Genomic DNA, 24,573 nt, shown 5'->3' on the forward strand with positions numbered 1-24,573 from the left:
ACCGCCACCGCCACAGAGAAGCACCGCCACCGCCACAGTGACGTAGCTGTCACATTGCGTCACGTGCACCGTGAACGCGTCCTGTACGCAGATTCACCACTGTCACCATGTTCACTACCGACCGTCAAGATGTCCCCGGCCAAAGCAACACTCCTCCTCGACGTGGCATGGTCCGACGGCATCCACTCAGCCCACCCACCGCTCTCCGACTGCACACCTCCCGCAAACCCCTCCCGTGACACGTGCAACTATTACCGTCGTCTCGCCCGCTCCACCGCGCCGGCCACATACGCGCTCTACGAGACTAAGCTGGGTGCCGCCGTCGCCACCGCAGCTGACCCTGAACTCGCGACAAATTTTCTGGGGTGCTTGTTTGTATTATCCGCGCTACCGTCGGGATACGCGTTGTTTGAGCACTGCAAGAGGAACAAACACGATGGGCCGATGCGCGTGGATGTGTATCTGTACGGACATCCCTCCGGCGGGAGATTTCGCAGCCCGAATGAGTTTGTACCGCATTTATTGTGGCTATTATCGGATGTGTCGCGCGATCGTGATAATTGCGGGTGTTGTTTATGCGCCAAGCAAGCGTCGGCTGAGTTAGACTTATTCACACCTGCGTTGCACGCGTCTTTACCTGATGATGACCGCATGTTCGACCTCGCGAACCCGGAGTTTTACCGCAAAGGCGAAATTGTGTGGTATGCGCCTACAGCCACTGATATAACACGCGTGGCACCGTTTTTACCCGCCTCCTTCACCGCCGTGGACCGAACGTGGCACCCAGCGGTGGTTCTTTCTCGCGCGTCAGCATCCTCCTATACACTCCTCGCACTACCACCACGCGTCATATGCGACGTTACGCCGCAGCACATGCGTCCCTTCGCGTCTCCAGTCTCATCACCACCTTCCGCCTCGTGCTGGGACTCCGCAGTGCGGATCGCGCAGCATTCATACTCCCTCCTCGAAAGTCAGGAATATTACCCTGCCACTTTTTTTCTAGGCCCGGACAAACTCCGTACAAGCGATTTTATCGAACTTTGTACATCGCACACCGGTCTCCGCCGAGTAGGACATATCACGGCAATTGCGCATACCGACGGCACGGATATTCAGCTCCGCGGCGCGATATACGAGCAACTCAAATCCGGCGGCGTGCGGGACACGCGTGTACCACGTGGGTTAAAGGGCGCGTGGAGGGTTGCGAGTGCGCGGTGTGTGATTCCAATGGATCTGATTGTTGGAAGGTTCAGGCCGGAGGATTTGGCAGCGCTGCCACAAGAGGAGAGGGCCGGTAGGTGGACATGCATCGAGCTTTCTAAGCGCGAGATGGCGCTCGGTGTACGCGGGTTTATATAGACATTGTGTAGAGTGGTTTGATATATAGCATTAGCGTTACATGTAGCGTTACATTTTATAGTCATTGTAACCTCCTCCACCGTCTTCCGCAAATGTCTGCTGCGCAAATGTGCACCGGCCACGTAGAACGGCGCTGTTAGTTTTAGCAAAGTGTCGACAGTGACATGTCACACAGCTCCAATGACTTCTAAGAGATTGTTGGTATGGTGCTGCTGCTGTTTGGACACAGATCCCATCTTGATGGTGGTATGTCGCACAAAATTTACGTACAGCAATATACTAACCGCCACCTTCATCGCCATTTCATTACGACCCCCATTACGACCCCGCCCGTCCCCATGTCCCCTGCCCAAGCTCCCTTCCTCCTCGACATCTCATGGTCCGACGGCGTCACTGCAAACCACCCACCACCCTCAAAATGCGTTCCCCCCGCCAACCTCGCCATCGACCCGTGCAGCTACTACCTCCCTCTCTCGCCCGCTACTTCCTCCTCCTACGCGCTCTACGAAACCAAACTCGGCGCCGCCGTTGCGTCAGCGTCGGAGCCGGGACTAGCGACAAAGTTCCCCGGGCGTGTGTTTGCGTTGTCAGCGTTACCGACCGGATACCGGTTGTTTGAGCACCGAAAACGAAACAAACGCGGCGGACGGATGCGGGCAGACGTGTACATGTACGGCCACCCATCCGGCGGGCGTTTTCGAAGTCCAAATGAGTTCATCCCACACTTACTCTGGCTACTGTCCGACATCACGCGCAACCGCAACAACTGCGCATGCTACCTCTGCGGGCGACCGTCATCCAGTAAAGGCGCATCTCGCACCCCCGCCTTCTCCGCATCCTCCCCCAATGACCGCGACACCGAACTCGCAGACCCGTCGCTCTACCGCAAAGGCGAAATCGTGTGGTACGCGCCCTCCAGCGCCGACATCGCACGCGTCAAGCCCTTTCTCCCCGCGTCTTTCTCCGCCGCGCACAGAGCATGGCATCCCGCCGTCGTGCTCTCCCGTGCGTCGTCGTCAGTATACACGCTTCTTGCGCAGCCGCCGCGGGTTGTGTGCGATGTCTCACCGATACATATGCGCCCATTCAACGCGCCGGGCGTGGTGCTACCACCGCACCCCGCCGCATGCTGGGATCCGGCGCTACACATCGCCACGCGCACATATTCGCTTCTTACAAATCCCGAATACCAATCCGCATTCCTCCTTGGCCCTGACAAACTCCGTGTTGGCGATCTCGTCGAACTTCTCCCAGCCACTGACATCGGCGCCCGCCGCGTGGGCCTCATTGTCAGTATGGCATACGCGCTCGACACCGGGATTAAACTCCGCGGCGCGGTGTACGAGCGATTAAAGCCGGGTGGCATAGGTGATACGAGTGTGCCGAATATGCTGGAAGGGTCATGGAGGGTCGCGCTTGCACGGTGCGCGATTGGAATTGAGACTATTGTGGGGCGGGTGCGGCCTGGTGATCTGGCGACACGGATGAGGACGGAGCAGGGAATGATGCGATGGGAGAGGGTTACGCTGCTGGAGCGCGAAACGGCGTTGGGGGTGCGCAGGCTTGCCCAGTAGGGTAGAGTAGTCGGCCACTACATCCTTCAATCACCGCATTGACGATATCCACTGCGCCCCGCACACTCGCCGTTAAAATGACTCCGTCTGTCCAAGTATAGGCATTTGGAGGTCCATGTTACTTGCTATAGAGGACTGGATTGGCACTGTTGTTTAATTTTCGAATGTTGCCTACAGATGATGTCGCTCATCGCCGCCGAATTTACGTACAGTGATGCGCTCCCACAGCCAACAACGCCAGCACGACATACGCACCAACCCCATGTCCTCCGCCAAACTATCTGTGCTCCTCGACGTTGCATGGTCCGATTACGTCTTCTTATATCATCCACCCCTCTGCAAACGCACCCTCGCGCCGACCCCGCAGTCGCCAGATGCTACTACTACGACCATCTCCCATGCGAATCCGGTCCGTCCTACGCCATCTACCACAACAAACACGGTGCCGCCGTCGCGCTCGCGCACAAACTCGACTTCGAGTACCACTTCTCTGGGCACACTGTCGTGTTCGCGGGATTACGAGCTGGATACGGGTTATTGCAGAATCGCAAGTGTCGGAAGCCATTCGTGCCACTGCCCACGGATGTGTATGAACATCCAAATGGCGGACGGTATCGCAGCCCGAAGGAGATTTTTTGCCGCATATGACGTGGTTATCACCAGATGCATCGCGGAGGAGGGAGAATTGTGTATTTTTGTGGTGTGCGAGGTTGGAACCAGTATCACGCCGGCTGTGCTTGGGTCGCTCTCACCGGCTACAGTATCTGAGCCAGCGTCGTCTGTGCTAGTTGCAGCGATGGAGAACTGGAGATCACCGATGCCGCCTGCTGCATCCGCATTCAAGGCGCTGCCTGTCTCACCTACGATCAATTTACCACCTCACCCCCTCCTGCATTCACATCAATTTCCAGTCAGTCAACCTGTACTCATCTCCTCACCAGTCCCCCTCACATGACGCCTACGGCTATCACCACTGCTTCCGCCTGCATTTCTGGAATCTCCAACCACTTCTCGTCACCTATTAGACCGCATATCACAGCGCATGCTTCCCCTAAGTCGTCAATACTTGTACGACCTGAGTTCAATCCTGCATCTACGATGAAAGGATTGCATATGCGTCGGCCGCATTGGATCAGGCGTCGTCTATTTCGCCTGTGCCTAGGTTCGTCTCACCACCATTCGCATTAGAGGGAACAGCCCCTGTATTAGGACAACCTGCGCCATCTATTCCACAGGCGTTCAATTCGCCATCATTAGCCTCACTTGGGATACACAGATCAGCATCTCTATCGCCGGAGTTATAATTCAACAACGGTTCCGCGCGCGACTAATGTATCAGCGTCTGCGCCGAGATTGGCTCACCATCATTGCTCAGTCGGTGCCGGTGTTGTCCGTGCTTGCTCTATTATCTGCAATTCCGCCTGCACCAATGTGCAATGCCACGTTTGCACGGAAAGTCAATTCATCACTGCATGCATTGCCGGGATTTACGCGACATCCTCGATGCTGCCTGCGTCGAGATTCTATTCACGATCATCTGCTTCGCCTAGATTCAATTTGCCATTGTTTGCGCAGTCAGTCCATGCATCAATGCGTGCTATTCCAATTCCACCGGCGCCTAGTTTGAATCCGCCATTATTTCCACCGGCAGATTTCATCGGCCCCGTACAACTAGCATCCATTTCATCAGCATAGGCGTCAGTCACATCCACTTATAATGCACCACCATTTAGCATACATGCAAGAGGATTGGCATCTTGTTCTCTAATATTTACTTCACCTCCGTTCATTGCGCATCCAGCGCTAGTTGCGCAACCACCAGTACCTGTTTGCGCGCCCCAAACACTATGGCCTCCTTCCCCCCCCGCGGCGGCATTCAATTCACCATCTGTCATGATGACCGGGTAGATATTCCCAGTTCCGCTTTCTCCGCACTCAACACCGCCAGTGGCAGTACCATAACAGTCACAGCCTGTTCCCTCTGAATTCATTCCATAAGTACCTCATTTGCCTACCTCGCCGGAGTTCTTTCGCCGATAATACGCACAATGATACCCATACTTTCACCGCTGGCCAGTCGCAAGACGACCTAGCGTACCCGGACCTGTTCCGCATCGGCCAAATCGTACGGTGCTTCTCACCGCTCAAGTAACTCGAACAAATCGCACCGCTCCTATCACCCTGCTTCACAGCGCGTCGCCTGGAATGCCTCTCCGCTATCGTCCTCGCGCGCAATATAGATTCGTCATATACCCTGCGCGCGTTACCAAGCCGGACAGTACACAACGTGCAGCGATTGGGTAATTTATCATTCGGTATAACAATGCAAATGCGGCCGCATCCCTGTCCGGTGCTGGGACACGGTGCTCTGGATCGTGCGAGAGACATACTCCGCGATCCACGACCTCGACGGGGCGAGCGTGAATTCGTCTGGACCATGTTCGGCGCAAATAAAATCTGGCTCGGTGACGCGCTGCTACTCTCCGCCTCTTCTCGGTATGTGGGAAGTCGGAGCCGGATTGTGTCATCACTCGAGCACATTGTATATCACGGGTAGAACGTCAAGCTGTTCGGCGCAACCTACACTGTGGGATCGCCGCACGACCAGTGCGGCCTCGCGTTGTATGCGCTGGTGACGAGCACGTGGAGATGCGACAAGGCAGTGCGTACGACGTCTTTGCTTGGAGGGGGGGGGGTTCCGAGGCGGTGGCTCACGAATGAGATGGTGCCGTATATCAGATACCGGGATGATGCTCTAAGCAAGATTGAGAGGAAGAACGCTAAAAGTGAGTAGTGTGTTACGCAGTTGACAGTTGGGAAAAGTTTGGTGTTGATGTTACGCATAACACGCGTCAAGCTTGTGTATGGATCAATCGCGTCTAGACGACGAAAGGATCAATTAAACAATCAGTTACAATACATCGCAAAGACGTCCTAAATATCACACACGCCAACCCCAACACCTGATATATCATACACGCCAGGAAGCTACTCCTGAACGAGCTCCCACATCTCTGCGCAGAGCTCCATGAACCGCTGGCGCCGCGCTGCGCGCCGACTCGCAGCTTCCTCATCTGCCTCATCGTCGTCAAACGAGGCGCGCCGTTTCGAGCCGGAGCCAGAGTGGCGGTGCATGGCACGCTTGTGAGGGTTGACGGCGGGAAGTGTGTGAAGCTGAGGTTGCGATTGCGGTAGCGGCTGACCAGGGGGAAATCGGGGGGTAGTATTGCTGGCAGGACTGCGTAGCGGGAGCGGTGCGAGGGGAACGGACATGCGGTGACGCTGCGGCAAGGGAGGCGGGGGAATAAGAAATTGCATACCGGAGGGCCGGATAGCAGACGCCGAAGGCATGCGCGGGCGGTGCCGATGATGGCCGCCATGGTGGTGAGACTGCATTTGTACCGGGAAATGGCGCGCGAGCGGAGCGGACTGGATCGCTCGCTCGTAGCCACACGCGGAGTACTGCGCCGGGTCAACGATGCGGATAGGCGGCGGTGCGCGGCGAGCACGCGGACGAGGACCTGCGGTCTTACGGACGCTGGTGATTTGCGGTTGCGTGCTGCCGGAAGAGGAGGAGGACGAAATGTCACTGTTGTCGGTGTGTGCGTGGGGGAGAATACCATCTTTGGAGTCTTCTTCCTCCTCATTATCGTCAGAGCCTGTCGCGCGCGGATCGGAGGATCGCTGGCGCATGGCGATGAGGATGCGCTGCTGCCGTTCGATCTCCTTGCAGCGCCTGATGTTTTCAATCGTCGCATTGCTCATGGGTGGCAATCCCGGAGACACGCAGTGCAACGCGAGACCCTGCATGATTTCGCGCGCGGACTTTGCGCCAGGTCGCGCGGTTAGTGGGGCAGCAGCGGAGGAGCCGCTAACAGGTGAGGACTGGGAGGAAGTGTGGAGGTTTGATGCGGCGGAGGAGGACGCCGCGGATGCGGTGGCGGCGGCGGTGGCAACGGCGTTGACGGCTGGGTCGATGACGAGGCTGGGGGGTCTGCGCTTGAGCGAGGGGGTGTTGGCGGGATGCTTGGCGGAGGGAGCAGGGCCCGGGGAGGTGACGGTGGAGACGGTGGAGGCCGAGGTGGTCGCGATGGGCATCGCGGACGCGGTGGCGACGGAGGCCATGGTCTTCAGCACTAGAGAAGGGTGTAGAAGAGGACGAGGAAAGGCGGAGGAGAAGAGGAGAAGAGGTGGTGAAGAAGACAAATGTAGTGTGGAGCTCGACGCGTCTCGGGTCGTCTCCGTGTTTGCACTGCGTTTCAGGGGGTCACCACCGGTCCCTTGATTCCATAAGCGCTGACAGTCACCTGACTCTACTAACACCGCACTCGCATGCTGACACTCACGTGAGATACAAACCCCATCAACTATCTCCACGATCGCCACTTCCGCCGCGAAAAGTCTTCACGCCCTCTCGCCGTCGCCGCCACCACCCCACACTGCTGCCGAACACGTCCTCGCTCGCCAAAAGGCACCTTCGTGTCATGCGCATGTCGCCAGCCTCGTTCCGCCTGCCCCAGCGCATCCTCTCCCCGCCCCGCCTGTCGTCGGACTCGTCCCCCGCCACCCGCGCGCGCTGATTGGCTGCGCATTTGCCACCGCCGCACGTATCACCACCCGCCAACACCACCCCCACAACAACGACGACGACGTCCGCGGCCATGAGCTCCGCGCCGCCCTCTGCGGCCGCCGGCGGCGCGGCGCGGTTTCGCCAGCGCAAGATCTCCGTCAAACAAGCCCTGCAGGTGCTCCGTCAAGTGGACTTCCCCGACATCGACGAGGAGCAGCAGCGCGAGATAGCACAGGTCGAGACCGGTGTCGAAAAGGGCGAGGAGGAGGAGCATCATCTGCAGGCCGCCATCAACGCGTCGCTCGCCGCCGTCGGTGGCGCCAAGGTCGCGCAGATCTACATCCCGACGCCTGACGCGTCGCGCGTCTTCGACGGCTACTCAAAGTACTACACCCGCAAGTTCGTCGAGCCGCAGACCTACATACGCTTCTCCTCCACAGTCGAGGACACCTGCGGCTGCCCCTATTGCCTCGACGAGCGTGACTACGAGTTCCTCGAGAAGATGAACACCACTCGCCGCTCCACCTCCCAGAAGTGCTCCGAGGACATGTTCGAGCAGATCATGCACACCTTCGAGATCGCCATCCAGGAGCGCCAGGCGTATCTCCAGACCGATGTCTCCAAGCTCCTCCCTTTCGAAGACCTCGAGTCTGCGTTTGCCGAGTTCTCCTTTCCGATCTACCTCACTTTCGCTCGCCTCATGTACCCGCACTGGCGCGCACGCAAGATTGAACGTAACGGGAAACCGATAATGTGCGCCCTGCGCTTCGAAGACTCTGCCGCGCAAGCTCCTGGCGCCGCCGACCGCGACGACGCAGACCCCTACATCTGCTTCCGTCGCCGCGAGTTCCGCCAGGTTCGCAAGACGCGTCGCTCGGACGCACAATCCTCGGACAAACTGCGTCGCCTGCGCGAGGAACTCGACGCTGCACGCTTCCTCACCGAGTTTGTCGTCCACCGCGAGGCGATGCGGAAAGAGGCCCTCCAGCTTGAATGGGACACCTTTAAGCAGCGTAACATGCTCAAGGACCTCAAACGCAAACTCGGCATCCGCACCGATGACGATGACCTGCTCTCCCGCAAGCGCAAGGCCGCGCCGTCCGCCGCCCAACAGGCCGCCGCGCAGGCAGCAACAGCTCAGGCTGCAGCTCTCGCGGCCTCACATACAGAAAACTCACAGACAGGCTCCCGCCTGGCGTACCAGCGCGCGCCGGAGATGGATCTCATCACTCTTGACGACGTCTACCGCAAGCGCGAGGCCGCGATCGATGCTGTCATTGAGGACAAGATCACCCGCCGCCGGGATGCAGACGTCGGCTGGACGGACTTTACTGACGTCGTCACCGGCTGGCTCGGCGTCTTTGACTATGTCATGTAGTGTATATTAGTAGTAACGATTTATCTCCCCACATCCACTCTACTCCTCTGTCATCACCATGTCGAAACCACGTGTCGTCGTGCTCGGTGCCGGTGTCGCCGGGCTCACCTCCGCGCTTCTCCTAGCGCGGACAGGCCGTTACGATGTCTGCGTCGTGGCGAAACATCTTCCCGGCGACTTTTCCATCGAATACACATCTCCCTGGGCTGGCGCGAACTGGATGTCCTTCGTCCCTGGTGACGGCACTTCCCGTCTCGCACAGTACGACGCTATCACATACACCGAATTCACACACCTCGCGTCGACTCGTCCCGACGCGGGCATTGGACCGCAACGATGTGTCGTATACATCCGTCCTGAAGAAGACTTGGCCGGGAATGTGTTGTTGGGTGGCCTGACAGCACCGGTGCCGTGGTTCGCGAATACCGTACGGAATTTCAGCACACTAACCGCCGACGATGTGCCTAAAGGCTACGTGCGTGGTATCGCGTTCGACTCATTCTGTGTTAACGTACAGGTGTACCTCCCATGGCTGCAATCCCAGCTCTTCGCCTTGGGTGTCCCAGTCATACCACGCACGCTTACACACCTGCTTGACGCGTTCAAGGCACACCCCGCCGGCGCTGCGGATTTGGTGGTAAACTGCACCGGCGTCATGGCGCGCACATTCCCTGGCGTGACTGACAAGGCAGTATACCCCGCACGGGGACAAACCGTCCTCGTCCGTAACTCTGCCCCCGCGATGCTCTCCGTCTCGGGGGTATCTAATGCAGCAAATGACGAGATCACGTACATCATGACTCGTCCAGGGGGGGGAACCATCCTCGGCGGGTGTTATCAACAGCACAACTGGTCTGCGGAAATTGACCCTAGTCTCGCGCAGCGCATTATCGAGCGTGCGGTGGAGTTGTGTCCTGAGCTCGTGAAGGACGGGCCTCTAGATATCGTACGCCACGGTGTAGGGTTACGGCCTGGACGTGTTGGTGGGCCGAGGGTTGAATTAGAGAAGTTGCGAGGTGGGGAGAAGGTTGTTCATAACTACGGTGCGGGGGGTGCTGGCTATCAATCTAGCTACGGCATGGCTGAACATGTTCTCGAACTCGTGATCCAAGCGCTCGGCGTTTGATTATATACACTCTATCTTATTCTATCCAAATATAATACTTTCCATCGTCACTCTTCTATATCATGGTCCCTCTATTGACTACTCCAGCCGCCCGGTATTCTGCTTCTTCTCCCGTACTGTCGCGCGCCGTCTCTCCTCCTTCTGCTTCCGTCGCGCCTCCTTACTCAGCACCTGACTCTGCTTAATCCCAAATCCGTTCGTAAGTAATTCATGAATGTCTTCCAGTGTCAAGTTCGCAGTCTCTGGATACACGAAGAACACAAACGCGACGCCAACCGCGCACAAAGCCGCGTAGAATGCAAAGGTGCCGGTCGCGGTTATGTTGCTCATCATGGTCAAATACGTCGAGCCGATCACAAGGTTGCCAGCCCAGTTCGTCGCCGTCGCCATTGAGGTGCCAATCCCACGGACGGACATGGGGAAAAGCTCAGCCTGCTGCCACGGCACGTTACCAATCCCCGCCGCGTAAAACGCGACGTACAGCATCATCGCGACCAAAATCACAATCGCCCACGGATCATTCTGCGTTGCGTTATCCGGCAAGAAATGGAACGCGATTGCATTTAACACAAGCGCGCCCGACATGCCTGGTATCGACCACAATAATATCCGTCGGCGCCCGATAACATCAATCAGCATAAACGCAAGCACCGTGAACGCCATATTCGTACCAGCGACAATCAACGACACTGCAGTGGAGTGATCGAACCCGACTGTCTCGAAAATCGTGGACGAGAAGTACATCAACGAGTTAAACCCGCAGAATTGTTGAATCCCTTGCAACCCGCACGCGATCACCACAGCACGGAAGTTCGCGGGGACGCCGTATAACAGTCCCAACGTGCGTCGTAGTCTTTGGACCATGCCCATATTCGCGGTCGCGGCCGCATCAGCTTCAGCGTGCGCCTCGAGTAGCTCGATCTTGCGCTGCACAAGTAGCTCCGACGGCGCAGCGCCGTGGCGAGGTTGGTAAATCCACCGCACAACGCGCACTGCATCCGCGACTTTGCCCTTGCGCACAAGGTACCGCGGCGTCTCAGGCATGAACACAAACATGACCATCTGCACAACAGCGGGAATAATGCCAAGGCCGACCAAAATCCGCCACCCACCGTCAATATTCTCCAATCCCGCGCCGATAGCGTACGCGATGACTTGTCCACCGGTGATGGCCAACACATTCAATATCACAAGACGTCCGCGAAACCGTGCCGGTGCCATTTCGCCGATATACAAGGGCGCAATCAACGACGCGATGCCAACTCCCCAACCCATGATAAATCGGCCGCCTACCATTACCCACACCGTATGCGCTGACGTCTGCACCGCCGCGCCGACCACGAACAACGAATTCGCTCCGAGCGTAACCCATTTCCGTCCCAACTCGTCCGCGAGCGTACCAGCGATTATCCCGCCCAGCAACGCGCCCAGCGACGTAGCAGAGGTGATAAACTCCTTCTCACCCGACGTAATCTCATGTCCCAAATCGTTTCCCATCGCAACCAGCGCCCCGGAAATATAACCGGTGTCGTAACCAAACAGGAACCCCGAGAACGACACCAGAATTGTGAGCAGAAACAGGAACGGGTTCGGACGACCTGACTCGATATCGCCGATAGCTTCCTCACCGTCGACTTCGTCCAGCGCGAGGTCCGCGGCCGGCATCTCTAGTGCCGTCGCGGACTTCTCCGGCAGTGTGTCGGGCATATCTACGGTGGTGTGCTCTTGGTCGCGTGCAGGCAGAAGTGAAGTTCTGGGAAGACGAAGGTCTGTCGGCGACGCTAATCTTCTGGTCCCCAGCGGCACCAAACGCGTTGCCCCACCATTCACGTGACGGTGTGTATTCCTGCCTATTTCTGCCTACCACTCCGCGTCAAACCGCGCTAGTTGCTTCTCCCCCTCCGCAAGCTCCTTCTGGCTCTTCTTACGCATGTAGAAGATCGCACAGTCCTTGCTCGTGCAAATCACGTCCTGATGCAGACTCCCCTGGCACCGCTGACACTGCGTCCACAATCGCGCAAACTTGCGCTCCATCTCGTTCACAAGCCCTAGCTGCTTCGCGTACAACTCGCCCTCCCGCGACTTGCAGTTCCCGCACACCGCGCCGCGCTCGTCTTTCCGCAGCGGCGTGCGGCAGCCCATGCACACCTCCGTTTTCACTGCAAACTTCATCAACCCGCCCACCGCCGGCGCAGCCACGGAGATCGTCCGCGTGTGCTCCCCGCTCAACAGCATTTGCGTCTTGCGCGCGCCGAGAATCGGCTCAAATATCCGCTGGAGAGGGTTCGCAAGCTGGTTCTCCAGGTAGTAACGCGTGTCGATTGGGATGTTGTTCTCAAGCACATACAGCGGGTCCTCCGAGCGCTCGTAGTTCTTGTCGTTTTTTGCGCCTTTGATGATCACGTACGCGACACGATCGCCAAGCGTCGGTGCAGAGCCGGCGTCGCGCTTGCGCATCCGTTCCGCAAGCTCTACATGCGCCTGCTTACCAGCGTAGTCCACCTTCACTAGCGCTTTGGTAATCACAAGCAATGACAAGTCGATCTTGTTCTGCAGCAAATCCGCGATGATTGTCTTCACGAACTCCTGCGCGCCATCGACATCCCGCTCGTGTAAAATCATATGCAGCACAGTCTCAATAACGGTCTGCACGAGTCGGCAGTTATCTCGTCGCACCGTCTCTAAACCCTTCATATCCATCTTATCCGCTTTCTCCGGCCGTGTCCAGTACATTCCCGCATACCGTTTCTTGTTGATCAGCAAGTACGGATAATAAACCTTCTCGAACTCGAGTTTGATCGGATTGATAAACTCCTGCGACACGCGGTCCGCCGCAATCTGCCCTAAACGCATGCACTCCGCGACATCTGCCGGCCCAAACTTCACCATCACCGAATCTGTATCACCATAGATAACCTGCGCGTCATGCTCAAATCCATTCTCGGTCCGGTACGTCTTCTCCACAAACTCTTTGGTCGCCTCAATCATCCGCCGGCCGTACGACGTAACTGACGACGAAATCGCCAGACACGGGAGCTTGCCCACTGTCGCGCCTGTAAATCCGTATACCGAGTTTGCTGAAACCTTCAGCGCAAGCTGTCGGCCGTCAAGCACGGCCTTGCGGAACGGATCCTTCTCCTTTTTCAAATCCGCCTTGGCCTTCTTTCGCGCGCCCAGCAACTCCTCCAAAATCACTGGAAGAACGCCCTTGCGCTTGTTTGACTTGACAAAGTAGTCTCCGTTCGGCGTCCGCACATAGTCCTCGTTCTCTTTCAATTCAAATCGCTTGATATATTCCATCGACACTAGCGTCGTGTAGCACAGATTGTGCGCCATCATGATACTCGGATACAAACTAGAGAAATCAAGCGTCGCAATAGGAACATCATAGTATCCTCGCAGCGGCTCAATAACAGTTGCACCTTCGTACTGCTCGTCTGACGAGCCCTCCTGCCGCATGTTGGGAATCACATAATCCAGCTCTAGCGCTTTGCGGTACAGCTGCGAAATGACCTTGATCTGTTGTCCTCGTGTCAACAGGAAGCTGAACGGAACGCCAGTCACGCGCGCCATCTCGGTGTAGTTCACCAGCGCCATCAGCTTCTCCATCAACCGCATGGGAAGATATGCATCCTTTAAACAGTACACAGCTAATCGTCGTCGCGACTCTGGTGTGCCATTCTGCAAGTCTGTAATAATCGAGTGATGCACATCCTCCTTCTGCTCGTTCAAAAAGTAAGCACTAACTGAGTTCAATGTGTAACTTCGTAGCTTATAGTCGCGCTGAATAAGCTGTAACATGTCAAACTGTAGCCGCCCATCAATATTGATCACCTTGGACTCGCGCGTGCCGTACGCCTTGGAAGAGAAGGTAGAGTCCTTCATCACCTGTCGCACGCTCTGCAGCCGACCAAAGTACGGGAAGTCATCCAGCTTCAACGCCGCAGCGCGATCAAGCAGATACGGCAGATCAAAGTTTACGATATTGTATCCGATGATCACATCCGGATCCGCCTCGCGCACAAAGTCGCGCCATCCCATAAGCATCTCCTCCTCAGTCCGGTTCTCGAAGATCTGCGATCCGACAATCGGCGAGCATGTGTTCAGCGTAAACACGTTACGCACAAAGGGCTTTCGGTCGCCATGTTTTGAGATAACATTCGCAATCTGAATCACCGGATCGTTCTCCGGTTCGGGGAAAATGCCCTTTCGTCCCGCGCACTCGATATCGAAACTCAATGTCCGCAGCGGAGCCATCTTCAGCCATTCGCCTTCGCTTGGGTGTGAGATGATCGCGTCGTATGGAATCGCGAGCTCCAGTTGACTAGACGACACCTTTAACTTGTCCGCAATAACTTTATATTTTCCTGCCGGCGCCGTCACCCATGACATGCCAGACATCTATTTGGTTAGAGCGTGCTGATACCGGATAATAGAGGTACATACATGACAGTCGATCAGCGCTCTTAGAACGTATGGAATATTATCAAATGTTGGATCTACTCCAAACGAAAAGTCCTTGGTCATGTTAATGAGAGCAGATAGCACGACTTCAAGATGATATACCTGAAACATGACATCGCCACGTTCGAATGCTCCTCTGATCCGATTAATTCCGCGTGGATCTCTTACAATGATCTTGAGAAACTGGTTTTTCCTGTCGCCGGTATACTGCATAATACTGTATCGCATGACTAAATCAACACCCCAGATTGCATGGTCGAATTGTGCCTGAGCGAGTTAGCTCGGTGGCGCGTGATGCAAGTCACGTACGAACTTACATCCAACGCATTGTGGAATTCGTTAATATGCTCGCGTCTGAAGCCGACCGGTGCGACCGCGTAGAAGTAATGATAAAATCCTGTGAGGCTGCACATGACACTGTGGCCGTTCTGCGGGTGATTAGCTTGGTCGCTCGAATCATCGTGATGTTGCATACCTCCGTGACGCCGAACAGACGTATAGCTGCCGAGTTGTCATGCATAGATTCTTCGGCATCAATCTGTTGAAATGCTAAACAGCACTGTCAGCATTGCCCATCAATCCGCAGTAGAGGCATCTCACTTATCGAAGTTGTCCGCGGATCAAAGGTCTCGAGTATCGGCCGCCCCCATTTCTGATCGGTCTCGGCAACTAGACCCGTTAGTACACTCCATAACATACCACAGCGATAGAATACATACCGCCCTCGGTTTGTGCAATCTCCTGAGTAAGCCGGTCGAGGTCCTCCTCGAAGCTGCTGTGCTTCTTGCCGGCGGCGGCAGGTCCCACGACGCGTGAACGCTTCTGATCCATAGCCATGGTCGCCGCTTCTACAGCTGGTGCGTCCAGACGTGCCGGCAAGTTCGTGTAGTCAGTCAGTGGTGCGCTGCGTTTTACCGCCGCCATGACTTTGGTGGTCTGGTATAGAGTTGGAAATGAGCGGCGCGTGAAATTAACGCGTCGCGGAGTCGCGTCGACAGCGCGTCTCGCGGATGTCAGCTAATGGGGCTTGTGTTCATCAGTAAGGGTCATGTAACTCACGTGACTATTGGTGTGTATTCTCGAGCAAAACTACGCGAACTTCACCGGCGGGTTAGACTCCTTTCTCATCCCCTAGCCAAATGGCCTCCCCGCGGTCGATCACGCCGACTCAGTCTCCGCGCGCGGCAGCGCTCAATGAGTTCTGCTGCGCGCTGGCTACACTTTTCCCCCGCGTCTTTGTCTCAGGGATTATCTCCTGGGCTGCGTACGTCCTCGTCGTCGACATCGGTATCCGCGCATTCACCGGCTTTGCCGCCGCAGCCGTCAGCATACTCGGCACTGTACTTTACTTTCTGTGCATCTTGTCATACTTTCTCATCGTCAAATACGGCGCCATTGGCCCGGCGCGACCGGTTGCCGTCGCTTCGGAGTCAACTAGCGACTCCGGAAGACACTCACCGTCAAATTCTGAATCAGACTTGGAGTCTGGCACTGCTACTTTGCTGCAGCCAGCCGTGTTGGCGAAAGATAACGGCAAGCAAAGATACTGCTCGAAGTGCCGGTGTTGGAAACCTGACCGAACGCATCATTGTAGCACATGCAAAACCTGTGTGCTAAAAATGGATCATCACTGTATGTGCACTGCGTACGCTACTGTTTACACTACTAACAAGCGAAGGCCCATGGTTCTCGACATGCATTGGATTTGCAAACTACAAATACTTCATCCTTTTTCTCTTCTACGTCGTCATGTTCTCTCTAATCTCCTTCCTCGCGTCCGGCAAAGCAATTATGAACTGGATCGACTCTGAGCGCTTTGTAAGTGCCCCGGTAGCTCTTTGTGATCTCAGCTACTAATAAGCAAAGGTCAATTCCTATGTCTCACTAAACTGGATTTTCCTCTTCGTCGTCTCCATTGTTTTCGGTCTCGCAGTCACCATCTTCTTTGCATACCAAGTATATCTCCTCTTTGTCAACAAAACTACCATTGAAGCTATGGAACCTCAACGCTATAAATCTCGCATAGCCAACGGCGAATACCGTTACTCAGAGCCACCGTCTTCAAAATCTGTCGGAAATGTCTTCGATCTCGGATGGCGCGAGAACTTCTATCAGGTCATGGGCACTAATCCACTGCTGTGGTTTTTGCCCATCAACAACAGCAAAGGCGACGGTACTACCTTCCCTTTTAATATTGCAGTTCTGAATTCCATCCGTCGGCGTGCAGACCAGGAGTCGCAAATGCTGTCGAACCTGCATGGCTGGCTGGAACGTAACTCCAACAATGCCAGGGAACCGAGACCGACTAACGTTGTCATCGGTAACGAGGAAGACGAATACAGCGGAAGGGTATCTGTAGAGTTCAGGCCTTCCGATCGTCGCCAGGGTTAAGCGCTTTATTCTTCTGCATTTTGGTTATGGTAGCGAGGTGTCCCGGGTGTTTTAAGGTTCTCTGTTGTAGATAAATGCATTTCATTCTTTCACGTTTTATTACAGAATGAGCAGTGTTTCTACGTATGACTTTCGTTATGCATATTTTATTACTAATAGCCGTAAACCTCAGCCCGCCATAGCTGCATCCAGCTAGCTTCTCAGAGGCAACGGAAAAGCCTGGTTCCCTCTACTCGCCAATGCACACGGCCTTTTGGGGGCATACAAACTGTATCAGTAACACTCAAAAAAGCAACAAAAATTCAGTCAGGAAAGAAATTTAGTCAGGAAAGAAATCGCGACACAAAACTAAATAGAACCGACGCAGACAGAACAGAATCAGAAATGCAACCGAAATGCAGAAAGCGCCCAGGAGGAGAAGGTATAGGATAAGAGAACAGAATATCAGAGGTACACGGATTTTGCTCCACAGAGCTCTGGCCGGCGTGTTCATCTCCGCTTCGAAGTAAAGCTGGTCGAGTTCAGGGGGAGTCCGTAGTTATTGAAGCCGATCTTGTTCGGCGTGAAGGGACGGAAAAGAATCTGGAACCAACTGATCTGGCCGTAAGTCGCAATATTTTTAACCCGCTCCACTGCCTCCGTCTCGTTATCGCCCAAGCCCATGAAATACCCCACAAGTCCAGCCGTGATGGGACTCGCCATTGACGTGCCGGAGTGCGACACAGTGCCGTTGCCTGAGTTGAGCAAACTAATCACGCTCACACCACTGGTGAACACGTTCACACAGTGGCCCCAGTTGCTGAACGGCGCGATCGAGTCGTCCGCGTCGTCTAGGGCGCCGACCGTCAATGCCTCGCGAGACGAAGCAGGCGAGTACGCGCACGCGGGGAGACCATCGTTGCCAGCGGCAACGACAACGGCGAGTCCAGAGTCCACGGCAGCTTTGACGGCGTTATTGAGAATCGCATTGTATGCTGCACCCAGCGACAGGTTCGCGACCGAACGACGACCTGTCACCGTGCGCTGGTTTGCAGCGTAGTCAAGTCCGGCAATCACCGATGACAACTACATCCCCAGGTTAGTAAACTCAACACATAAACAAGCGCACCTCTGATACGCACGCTACCGCCTCCAGTCGCTCCGAGAACTTTGACATTCACAATCGAAATGTTCTTCGCAACACCGTACGTCGCACTACCAATCAAGCCGCCCACATGTGTGCCATGCCCGTTATCATCCTGAAACCCTTCACCGCTAAAATCAGCACCATCCGTCACACGACCTCCGAAATCCGGATGATCCTTGTAAACACCCGTGTCGAGGACGTACGCATCCACACCCGTGCCCGCGGATGAGTCATAGCTGTACACGAGTGCGTCAAGCGTTCCAAGCGCTTCGTGCTGCGAAATGCGCGCAAGATGTCGCGACGAGCCGGTTTGGTTGACCACCTCGTTTGCGCGAAGTACGATATCCGGGGACACATTCTCGACCTGCGTATATCAATCAGCCCAAGTCATTCATAAAGTACACAAAACCACATACCTCAGCCTCGTAGTCTAGAACTGTAGCAAACATCGTATCAAGCTCAGCGGCAATAGCTCTAAACTCTCCAAACGAGTACGTGCGAACAATATTCGACTTGATGTAGGGATGTTCCTCAAGGTACGTGCTGATATCCATACCAGCAGACAGCTGGATCAAGTACGTCGCGTTCACGCAGTGCACTGCAAACAGCAGCATGCAAACGGCAACTAAGAGATGTCTAGACGTCATGGTATGTATATAGCAGACGGATATAACAGAAGAGCCTAATTGGAGGTGGTGGTTGCTGCGTATGAAGAGGATTAGGTTCCAAGGGCAGGGCTAATTGTATTATGTTCCGCCGGATTTTCTGTATTTACAAACACCCACACGCCAGGCCAAATCGCCAGAGCCCAAACTTCGTCTGTAGAACTGCCCAACAAAAAACCATACCCACACATGGAGTCGTAACACGTAAACCATTAATACAGGTCTATCTTACAAATATGGAGTGACAAATAGCAAGTATTCACGACGCATCCCACCCAGAAGCAAGTTCTCAAACACCAACCACACCACCAGTTCCAGTACCCACTCGATTTATATGACCCTAACTCTTGTCGACGAAAAGAGAGCCGTACTCGGCTATGAAGACCAAAACAAGAATATTTGAGACGTTAAGCGTCGGCGCAAACACGATCCCAACTAGATAAATATCAGTAGAGCATCATGCTAGGCACACCACACACAAACGTACCATTTTTCAGCGACATCTTGTTTTGCTCCTGATTCTCTACAACCCGTACCAAGAAATGCGACAGCGCTTTCAGTAATCCAAAATTCTCTGACGGTAGTCTCCTCAGCAAGTTGTAGAGCTTATCTATCCGTTCGTCGCGGTCAGCTATGTCCACGGCTGATAAGAAATCGTTCTCAAGCGACTTAGTGAGAACGCTAGACGGCATCTCACGCAAGAACATCTTCAACAAGCCAGCCACGGCATGCAAATCGTACTGTGTGTGATCATGCACAAGATCCACGTCGCCGACCTGGCTGAAGCGCTCCTTCAGCGCCCTCATGGCGGAGCTCGATCCACTCAGCCTGAAGATACCCTCCTCCTTTAAGGCATTCTTTGCGACCAGGTACTCAATACATCGGTAAACCACCGATGGGAGCTTAACCTCGCCCTTCTGCACATATGACAACTCAACCGCCTGTGCAAGCGGCGCCCCAAACATCGATGTATTCTCCTTCATGACACCGCCACGAGTTATTTCACCGGAAAACTTCGGATCATTATCGTAGAACGCCGGTCGCAGACCCGGACTAACCGGAGGCAAAAGATTATCAAGTGGTCGTGCAAGCGAGGCGCGATAGTCAAACATGGCCGCGGAATGTTGCATATTGTTATCGAAATCCAGCTGCAGGAACTTTTTATTGTCCAACTGCTGTCGCTGATGCTGTCGTAACTGGTCCTGTAGTAATAACTGCGGGTGACTGATAGATTCCTGTGCTACCGAGGTATCTTTCTTTAACGAAAATATGCTCTTCTTCTTCTGTTTCTTCAGATCCTGAACAATATGCTCCTCAGGATGTAAACTGTCGCTACTGCTAGATGGCCGCTCTGGTAATGTCAGTTTGCCAAAGTGCGCCGAGAAGGGCGTCGTCGCGGCACTAGACGAAGTCCCGACGGGACTGCGTGAACGATCGTTCATGCTTAGACCACTTTTGTTCTTCTCGGAAAAGTTGTCTGGCAAGTTACTCTCTGTGCTGGAATCCCGCGTCATTTTCAGCTTGCGAGACATTGGCGATGGCAAAGTTAACGCGGCAGGCACAAGCTTCTTTTTCGGCGACACGTGGCCTGGTGCAGAAAGCGTGCCGACAGACATTGTAGACACTGATGCGATAGAAGCTGAATCGGACATCGATGCCTTGCTGGACGGAACCAAGAGGTCTGGAGATTTGCTCGACGTAATTGCATTCTCCTGCGGCTGACGTTCCTTCGCAAATATCGGATCCACAAAATCACTCAACGCCGCGATCCATTCGTCCCGCTCCTCGTCGCTCTCAGCACAGAACGTATGCCGCGTTGCCCCCAGATCTGGCCGCTTTCTCTCTAAAATCTGAAACGCATGCAAATACGACTTGTCACCATTGGCAACCGCGCTACGTGGAATATCTTGAATATCCGCATACGCTAGGTTAATCGTGCCCAGAAGCGCTCCTCCAGGACCTTCGAAATACTGAAACTCCGGACTATCGAGAACAAAGTAGCGGACTTTCCAGCCACCAAAGTTCTTCCCCCGCTTTGTGAGGTATCCATGCTTACGGATTGCGGTTTCACTGACGGCCATGGGATCGATGATATCGCTTGATAAAAACTCACAGAACGCGATAGCAGGCGGTCCTTGCAGCGCCGGAACACTCATGATGGCAGAGAAGTAGTCTTCCAGCATTTTCTTGCGCGAGTCTACCTTTGCTGGTGCGAGACTGGCGAAGAAAGAGCGGTCAGGTATGCGGGGGATGGAGAAGTCGGAAAGCTGTGATCGCAAGGCGGTGTCGAGTGAGATGAGGGCGCTGAGGCTCTTTGTAACCTTCCACCACTCCTTTTCGCTTGATCTGTCCCGCACGGATAGGATAATAATGGGATCGTCCGTCTTGTTAGACTTCGACTTGTGGAAGTTGCGCATGCGCGATGAGATGACGAAAACAAGTACCATTGGCAAGCTTTCAGGTGTGACAAGCAGGGACTTTGTCTCCAGCATCTGCACGTTGTCGTAGTAGGTCGATGGCGATTTGTTGGGCGTAATAGCTGATGTGGAGAGCGTCGAGGACATAGTCACGGTCCGCGGCTGGGTTGGTGAGTTGGAAGGGAAATAGACTGGTGATTCCGGCGATGTGACGCTGGCATTTGATGAGCTGTCGGCGGCATCTTTCTTCGTCGAAGGCGCAGAACCCGGTGCAGATGTCGCTGTAGGAAAGTTGGCCTCTGGGATGCCGCTCACGCCGAGGCCGGAATTAGGGTTGACACCATTGTATCGCGATGGCAGGAATGACTGCACACGAGCCGGGAACTCCACTGCATCTCCGCCGCGAAGACGCTGCGTAGAGTACACAACCGGCGAGGATTTGAGTGTGGGCGTGGACTCCTCGCTGTCGGATGCAGTGCGAGGACGGCGCTCGTTACTGTCGGCGTTGCTTTCTTCCTGATCACTGTAATCGTCGACGTACTCAATAGATGAAGTCGAGTCGCGACCAATGTGCCGAGACCACTGCACCGCGCTTTCTTCGTCAGCATTAGCTTCAAACGAAAATGTGTTGGAAGTCTGTCGCGAGTGCTGCGCGTCACTTGCGAGCGAGATATTGCGGGAGTGCGACGACGGGAACTCGGGCAATGCAAGCGAGAGGAACCCGTCCGCCGACTTTGGCGGCGACTGAGAGGCAGCAACCGAAACCGGGTGTATGGACTCGACAGCGACAGACGGAGTAGGTGTCGTAGCCGGCGCATCACCGCTATCTGAGCTATCTTCTGAGGAAGAGTTGAAGTCGAGCGAGATCTTGCGATCGCCAAAGACTAGGTTGAGTGCTGCCGCAAACTCCTTCGCATTGGTGTCGAGCGATGAGGCCTCAGAGATATTGCGCTGATGACCCGCAGTAGCAGGTGTATCAGTACCTGGCGGCGGCGATCGGTGTGCGGTCGCGGCGAGATCGAGTACGCCCTGGGACTGCTTGAGTGTAGGAGATGTCGGAGTGACGGTAGCGGTCGATGGCTCGGACTGAGCAAGCGTCGGCAGTATCGAAGGCTCAATAGATGGAAACGAAGGCGCGAGCTCTTGCGTGCTTACTTGCTGCAAAAATGGGTTCCGCGAGCCCAGGTCGGTGCGGGTTGTGCCAGCGAATGGCGATGTAGCGGCCTCGACTGCCGGCGGACTGACACTTGCCAGCTGGGCCTCGAGCACGGTCACACGCACACGCAGCGCGTCGCGCTCGCTTTCGACGACGGCGAGCTGCTCGCGACAAATCCGAAGTTCTGCGGTTGCCGCGTCGAGCTTCGCATCCTTGTCGCGGAGCGCGGCGTTGCGATCCGCGGCTTGGGTCTTAAGCAGAGATGCCTTTTCGATGAGCGCGGCGAGATCCGGGTCGTCAAGGGCGGCGGCGGCGCGGGCCGTAGGCTGCTCCGTGAGCGCCATTGGAGAGGAGGGGCTGCGGACGAGGCGTCGCAGGCGGAAGCGTGGAGGGCGAAGGTGGTGGAGGTGGGACAGATGGCGACGACAACGACAGCGAAGTCGAAGCAGGGCGGTACTTCTGCGCGACTCTTTGTCGCATCCGCGCACTGTCAACTACTGAATCCGGCACATCGTCAACACCGACGGATTTGAGGTTTCCTACTCGTTACATTGCAATCGTACAGTACATTTACGCCATGCCCGACGCGCCTAACGCGAGTGCGGCAGGTGTTCAGCGCTTGCGACAGGGGCACCACACCCACCACAGCCATCTCTCTTGCCTAAAAACCCATGCCAGGCACAAAGCCGCCCAACCCCCGACCGACCGCGCGCGCCACACCCATTCCCGGCTGTATGGTACCCAGTCGCGGACCCTCTTCTGATGGCGGTGGCGCCTCAACGCTGATCGAGATGATGTTCTCGCCGCGCAGTAGCACAAGACCAAGGGTGCGCTTTTCCTCAACGCTCTCAGTCACAGCAGGAGTGGAACCTGGGACACCAGCGCGAGCAGCGGCTTGACGCCGTGCTTGGGCGGACCGTTTGGTGATTCTGAATTCTTCGCAATCTGCTAGCACGACATTCATGAACTTTGGGAATTAGTACAGAACAGCATAACATGCACAGGCCGACAAAATAACAGCATATACCTTGTCAAAGGCAAGCATTTGGCCGGTGAAATGTCGCCCGTCGATCAGGACGACCCGCATCCGGTAGTTTATGAGATCCGCCTGTAATATTAGCGGTGCACATGTGATCTCGTGAGAGAGTCGCGTACCAATTTCGCTCTTTTCGATGCCTGTATAATAGTCAGCAGTAATTCACTAAACAAGTAAAAAGCAATGTCAGGCATGCCATTGTGGATGTGTGGTACGGCGTTCGAGTGGCGATGCGATCTATCCGCTGCTCACCACTTCGAGTGTAGATATTCGTTAAGGCCAGGAGTGAAAGCAGAGGGGATTGTAACGCTGTCACGCGTTGTGACAGTTGCGCCGCTTGCGCATAGTTCCGCGTGCGTGTAGAAATCTACGCTTTGTGAGCCGCACACTCAGTAGGCGTGAGAACGCATTGCACTAGGGCAAAGCCCTAGCGTGACTGCTGTTGATCGTGTGGTACTGGGACTTTGGACGTTCGCCGCGTCTACTCTGTGCTTCTCGTCAAGCGTCGCTGTCTCCATCCAGCCCGATATCGACACCACTGTCTACATTATCAAAATGGTGCGTCCGTTCTGTATGCTGGTACCCTCCTCCATCTCTAACACATGCAGGCCGACAAAGCGACAAACCCTATGCGCGAGCTGCGCATCGAGAAATTGACGCTCAACATTTCGGTCGGCGAGTCTGGCGACAGGCTGACGCGTGCCGCTAAGGTGCTTGAGCAGCTCTCCGGTCAGACTCCTGTCTACTCGAAGGCGCGCTACACCGTGCGAACGTTTGGCATCCGAAGAAACGAGCGAATCGCTGTGCACGTCACCGTCCGAGGTCCCAAGGCTGAGGAGATCCTTGAGCGTGGCCTGAAGGTCAAAGAGTACGAATTGCGACGAAAGAACTTCTCCGAGACCGGTAACTTTGGTTTTGGAATTTCGGAGCACATTGACCTCGGCATCAAGTACGATCCGTCGATTGGTGAGTGCTGTGTTAGTGGGGAGTGGCTACTAGTGGAAGACTGCTCACACGGGTGTATAGGTATCTACGGCATGGACTTCTATGTCTGCCTTGCCCGACCCGGCAGCCGGGTTGCGCGTCGCAAGCGCGCCTGCAAGAGTGTGGGCTCGCTGCACAAGATTACCCGAGAGGACTCGATCAACTGGTTCAAGACCAAGTACGACGCCATTGTATTGGTGAGTATGTTCTTTACATAGCGATTTGACGTATGCTAACATAAGACAGTCCAAATAAGGGAGAGGTGTTGTGTATTTAAAGCTGTAAAAGTAATTGCACATTTCATGTATAAATAAGGGGTCCGTAGTT

The 24,573-nt window shown here is 55.2% G+C and overlaps 13 protein-coding genes across 13 annotated transcripts; 7 read left to right on the forward strand and 6 right to left on the reverse strand.

The window, feature by feature from the left end:
• Positions 1–99: 99 nt before the first annotated feature.
• On the forward strand, positions 100–1,461 carry V1518DRAFT_266656 (uncharacterized protein). Its single transcript, XM_066901026.1, has one exon. It carries the CDS (start codon positions 130–132, stop codon positions 1,357–1,359), a length of 1,230 nt encoding a protein of 409 aa, XP_066759990.1. The 5' UTR covers positions 100–129; the 3' UTR covers positions 1,360–1,461.
• A 236-nt stretch (positions 1,462–1,697) lies between these two features.
• Positions 1,698–2,933, forward strand: V1518DRAFT_405441 (uncharacterized protein; the record flags this gene model as incomplete). The annotated part of the gene is made up of 1 exon (XM_066901918.1): positions 1,698–2,933. The coding sequence occupies one exon, from the start codon at positions 1,698–1,700 to the stop codon at positions 2,931–2,933; it is 1,236 nt and encodes a 411-aa protein (XP_066759991.1).
• V1518DRAFT_266651 (uncharacterized protein) lies at positions 2,862–4,076 on the forward strand. Its single transcript, XM_066901025.1, has one exon. The coding sequence runs from the start codon at positions 3,148–3,150 to the stop codon at positions 3,886–3,888; it is 741 nt and encodes a 246-aa protein (XP_066759992.1). The 5' UTR covers positions 2,862–3,147; the 3' UTR covers positions 3,889–4,076.
• Positions 4,077–5,175: 1,099 nt separating this feature from the next.
• On the reverse strand, positions 5,176–7,163 carry V1518DRAFT_416444 (uncharacterized protein). Its single transcript, XM_066904051.1, has 2 exons — positions 6,254–7,163; positions 5,176–5,812 (listed from the first exon to the last, which is right to left on the reverse strand). The coding sequence occupies exons 1-2, from the start codon at positions 7,056–7,058 to the stop codon at positions 5,514–5,516; spliced, it is 1,104 nt and encodes a 367-aa protein (XP_066759993.1). The 5' UTR covers positions 7,059–7,163; the 3' UTR covers positions 5,176–5,513.
• A 169-nt stretch (positions 7,164–7,332) lies between these two features.
• On the forward strand, positions 7,333–8,918 carry V1518DRAFT_416447 (enhancer of polycomb-like-domain-containing protein). Its single transcript, XM_066904052.1, has one exon. It carries the CDS (start codon positions 7,595–7,597, stop codon positions 8,879–8,881), a length of 1,287 nt encoding a protein of 428 aa, XP_066759994.1. The 5' UTR covers positions 7,333–7,594; the 3' UTR covers positions 8,882–8,918.
• Positions 8,919–8,935: 17 nt separating this feature from the next.
• On the forward strand, positions 8,936–10,057 carry V1518DRAFT_416449 (uncharacterized protein). The gene has a single exon (XM_066904053.1). The coding sequence runs from the start codon at positions 8,940–8,942 to the stop codon at positions 10,005–10,007; it is 1,068 nt and encodes a 355-aa protein (XP_066759995.1). The 5' UTR covers positions 8,936–8,939; the 3' UTR covers positions 10,008–10,057.
• On the reverse strand, positions 9,985–11,783 carry V1518DRAFT_416450 (general substrate transporter). The gene has a single exon (XM_066904054.1). It carries the CDS (start codon positions 11,712–11,714, stop codon positions 10,086–10,088), a length of 1,629 nt encoding a protein of 542 aa, XP_066759996.1. The 5' UTR covers positions 11,715–11,783; the 3' UTR covers positions 9,985–10,085.
• Positions 11,784–15,473, reverse strand: V1518DRAFT_416452 (DNA polymerase family B-domain-containing protein). Its single transcript, XM_066904055.1, has 7 exons — positions 15,191–15,473; positions 15,072–15,140; positions 14,947–15,020; positions 14,789–14,899; positions 14,574–14,738; positions 14,454–14,525; positions 11,784–14,408 (listed from the first exon to the last, which is right to left on the reverse strand). Exons 1-7 carry the CDS (start codon positions 15,393–15,395, stop codon positions 11,868–11,870), a joined length of 3,237 nt encoding a protein of 1,078 aa, XP_066759997.1. The 5' UTR covers positions 15,396–15,473; the 3' UTR covers positions 11,784–11,867.
• A 106-nt stretch (positions 15,474–15,579) lies between these two features.
• Positions 15,580–17,055, forward strand: V1518DRAFT_416455 (DHHC palmitoyltransferase-domain-containing protein). The gene is made up of 3 exons (XM_066904056.1): positions 15,580–16,103; positions 16,150–16,289; positions 16,338–17,055. Exons 1-3 carry the CDS (start codon positions 15,611–15,613, stop codon positions 16,860–16,862), a joined length of 1,158 nt encoding a protein of 385 aa, XP_066759998.1. The 5' UTR covers positions 15,580–15,610; the 3' UTR covers positions 16,863–17,055.
• On the reverse strand, positions 16,993–18,702 carry V1518DRAFT_416456 (peptidase S8/S53 domain-containing protein). Its single transcript, XM_066904057.1, has 3 exons — positions 18,405–18,702; positions 17,984–18,352; positions 16,993–17,927 (listed from the first exon to the last, which is right to left on the reverse strand). Exons 1-3 carry the CDS (start codon positions 18,633–18,635, stop codon positions 17,352–17,354), a joined length of 1,176 nt encoding a protein of 391 aa, XP_066759999.1. The 5' UTR covers positions 18,636–18,702; the 3' UTR covers positions 16,993–17,351.
• Positions 18,703–22,656, reverse strand: V1518DRAFT_416458 (uncharacterized protein). Its single transcript, XM_066904058.1, has 2 exons — positions 19,141–22,656; positions 18,703–19,088 (listed from the first exon to the last, which is right to left on the reverse strand). Exons 1-2 carry the CDS (start codon positions 22,568–22,570, stop codon positions 18,994–18,996), a joined length of 3,525 nt encoding a protein of 1,174 aa, XP_066760000.1. The 5' UTR covers positions 22,571–22,656; the 3' UTR covers positions 18,703–18,993.
• A 98-nt stretch (positions 22,657–22,754) lies between these two features.
• V1518DRAFT_416461 (uncharacterized protein) lies at positions 22,755–23,590 on the reverse strand. The gene is made up of 4 exons (XM_066904059.1): positions 23,459–23,590; positions 23,382–23,402; positions 23,254–23,334; positions 22,755–23,193 (listed from the first exon to the last, which is right to left on the reverse strand). The coding sequence occupies exons 1-4, from the start codon at positions 23,459–23,461 to the stop codon at positions 22,888–22,890; spliced, it is 411 nt and encodes a 136-aa protein (XP_066760001.1). The 5' UTR covers positions 23,462–23,590; the 3' UTR covers positions 22,755–22,887.
• A 166-nt stretch (positions 23,591–23,756) lies between these two features.
• On the forward strand, positions 23,757–24,557 carry V1518DRAFT_416464 (60S ribosomal protein uL5). Its single transcript, XM_066904060.1, has 4 exons — positions 23,757–23,820; positions 23,871–24,228; positions 24,289–24,443; positions 24,493–24,557. The coding sequence occupies exons 1-4, from the start codon at positions 23,818–23,820 to the stop codon at positions 24,499–24,501; spliced, it is 525 nt and encodes a 174-aa protein (XP_066760002.1). The 5' UTR covers positions 23,757–23,817; the 3' UTR covers positions 24,502–24,557.
• Positions 24,558–24,573: the final 16 nt, after the last annotated feature.

This window comes from Limtongia smithiae (assembly GCF_038497785.1).
Source record: "Limtongia smithiae strain NRRL Y-17922 unplaced genomic scaffold V1518scaffold_5, whole genome shotgun sequence".
NCBI classification, from domain to species: domain Eukaryota; kingdom Fungi; phylum Ascomycota; class Lipomycetes; order Lipomycetales; family Lipomycetaceae; genus Limtongia; species Limtongia smithiae.